This window comes from Apaloderma vittatum, unplaced genomic scaffold, assembly GCF_000703405.1.
Source record: "Apaloderma vittatum isolate BGI_N311 unplaced genomic scaffold, ASM70340v1 scaffold15013, whole genome shotgun sequence".
Taxonomy (NCBI): Eukaryota; Metazoa; Chordata; class Aves; order Trogoniformes; family Trogonidae; genus Apaloderma; species Apaloderma vittatum.
Genome location: NW_009708721.1, coordinates 49,384 through 51,239, shown reverse-complemented (window position 1 = coordinate 51,239; position 1,856 = coordinate 49,384). Strand labels below are relative to the sequence as shown.

Here is a 1,856-nt window from a genome sequence, read left to right as displayed (position 1 = left end):
TGCCCGGTCTCATCAGCTGCAGTCGGGGGCAAAATCTCACTCTCTAGCCGAGCCTTCCGCAGACGTTTCTCAGTGCAACCTCCTGTTGCAGCTCTGAGTTACTTCCAAACTTGCAGAAGGGTCAGTAAGATCTAAAAAGGCGCCGTTTAGCACCATCTCCTTGTAATTCTGTCGTCTTCTGCAGGATTGCTTGGATGATGCAGTTTTAATGTCATCAGGATACGCTCAAAGCAACACATCTAAAAATAACGGTTGTGTAACCATCCAGTCGTGGAAAAACAGGCCTGAAGGGAACCCAAGGCCGCGTTGTCCGTCAGTCGACCCGAAGGCAGCGTCAGTGGGGACAAATGTCTTAGTTTGTTCTCAGAACCTCCAGGGAGGTTCCTCAGCCTGTGTGGTCTGTGGCAGTGCTGCACTAGCTTTTCTTCACATCACTTTTTCCTGAATTATTGGTGTAATTTAAGCTGGTGTGTTTATTTTTCCTATCTGCCATGAACATGGAGATCAGAGTATCCCTTTTTAGCAGCCTCTTAGATATTTTAACTCTGTTATCTCTGCCTTATCTTCTCCAGACTTAACAACCCTATTTCTTGTAATCTTTCCTCGTATGTCATGTTTTCTAAATCTCTGATCATTCTCATTGCTCTCCCTTGGACTCTTACAGTTTGTTCACATGTTCTTTGCAGTGCAGTGATCAAAACCTGGAAGCAGTACTTCTGCTGCGGCCTTTCTGGGGATGAGAGAATGAAAAGATTCTCCTAGGCTCCGCTGTTTGCCCGGGACAAGAATTTTTTACAGCACATGACACTTGTGTTCTTCTCATGATCTACTAAAGCTCCAGATTTTACTCTTTTTTTTCATGCAGAACTGATACCTGATCAGTTAGTACATTTTTTTGTGAATAAAAAAAATCTTCATTTTAATTGATCCTTCAGACCATACTGCTTTCATGAGTGTACAGTGAAAACTAAAGATACTTTTTTATCTTTGTTGAGAGGAGTATTTTAGGCTACAAACATTTACATCTTACACTGATAGCTACTTAGATTTGGGAAAAAGCTTTGGCTAGTTCACTGCCGACTTTTCTGTTGCTTTCCAAGCTTTTTGTCCTAACAGACCATCTAGGTGAGAAGATGGGGATTTAGCTATTGTTGAAGTCTGGCAGTGTAATGGCTTTACTGATCGCTCTGTACCTCCTATTCAAGATTTAGTGCAGAGCTTTCAGTTGTCTTTGCTGAGGAACAAAGGTCTGTGGATCCCACGTGGCTTTTTCACAGCTATGGAGAGATTACTGAAGTGCAACTCTGCCAGTTTGGTTTTGGAGACCCATACACTCCTGCTGTTAGAGAACTTTCCAAAGAAGTGTTGTGTTTCTGTTTATTCCATACGTTTTCTTTTTTTCTTTGCTCCTGAATCAGTGACAGGAAACATTAAGCATGTTTGACACTGCGTTCTGTGTACTCGTTTGCATGTCTTTGCAGCCCTTGTAGCCCACGTAGGAGAGTAGATGCACTGACTAATAGATTTTTCTGTGCCTCTTATTAGTCTTCTGGGCGATTCAGATGGTTCGCCCTGTCATTGTTTGTATGATTGATGATGACAAGTGAGTTGATCAAAGACTCAGCAAATCGTAACACAGAGACAAAATCATTACTTAGAAACCGTTGTACTTGCAGTTTTCAGATGTCAATCAAAGTGACTTAGAGATTAGTTAGAATTGCAGCACTGCAAAAAAAATCAGTCTGAGAAATCTTTGATTGAAATAATAACTATTTGATTGAAATATTGAAATAATAACTTTTACTGAAATAATAAATGCTCTTTGCTCTCTGGAGTAGCTCACTATTATAAATGCG

At 40.9% G+C, this 1,856-nt stretch overlaps 1 protein-coding gene across 1 annotated transcript in view; it reads left to right on the top strand.

Moving 5' to 3' along the window:
• Window positions 1–1,545: 1,545 nt before the first annotated feature.
• PIGL (phosphatidylinositol glycan anchor biosynthesis, class L) overlaps window positions 1,546–1,856 on the top strand; it is a gene marked incomplete at both ends in the record, with an annotated part of 46,777 nt that continues 46,466 nt past the window's right edge. The window contains one exon of the mRNA XM_009866665.1: window positions 1,546–1,603. Within this exon, the coding sequence (XP_009864967.1) occupies window positions 1,546–1,603 (58 nt within the window). The remainder of the gene's footprint in view (window positions 1,604–1,856) is intronic.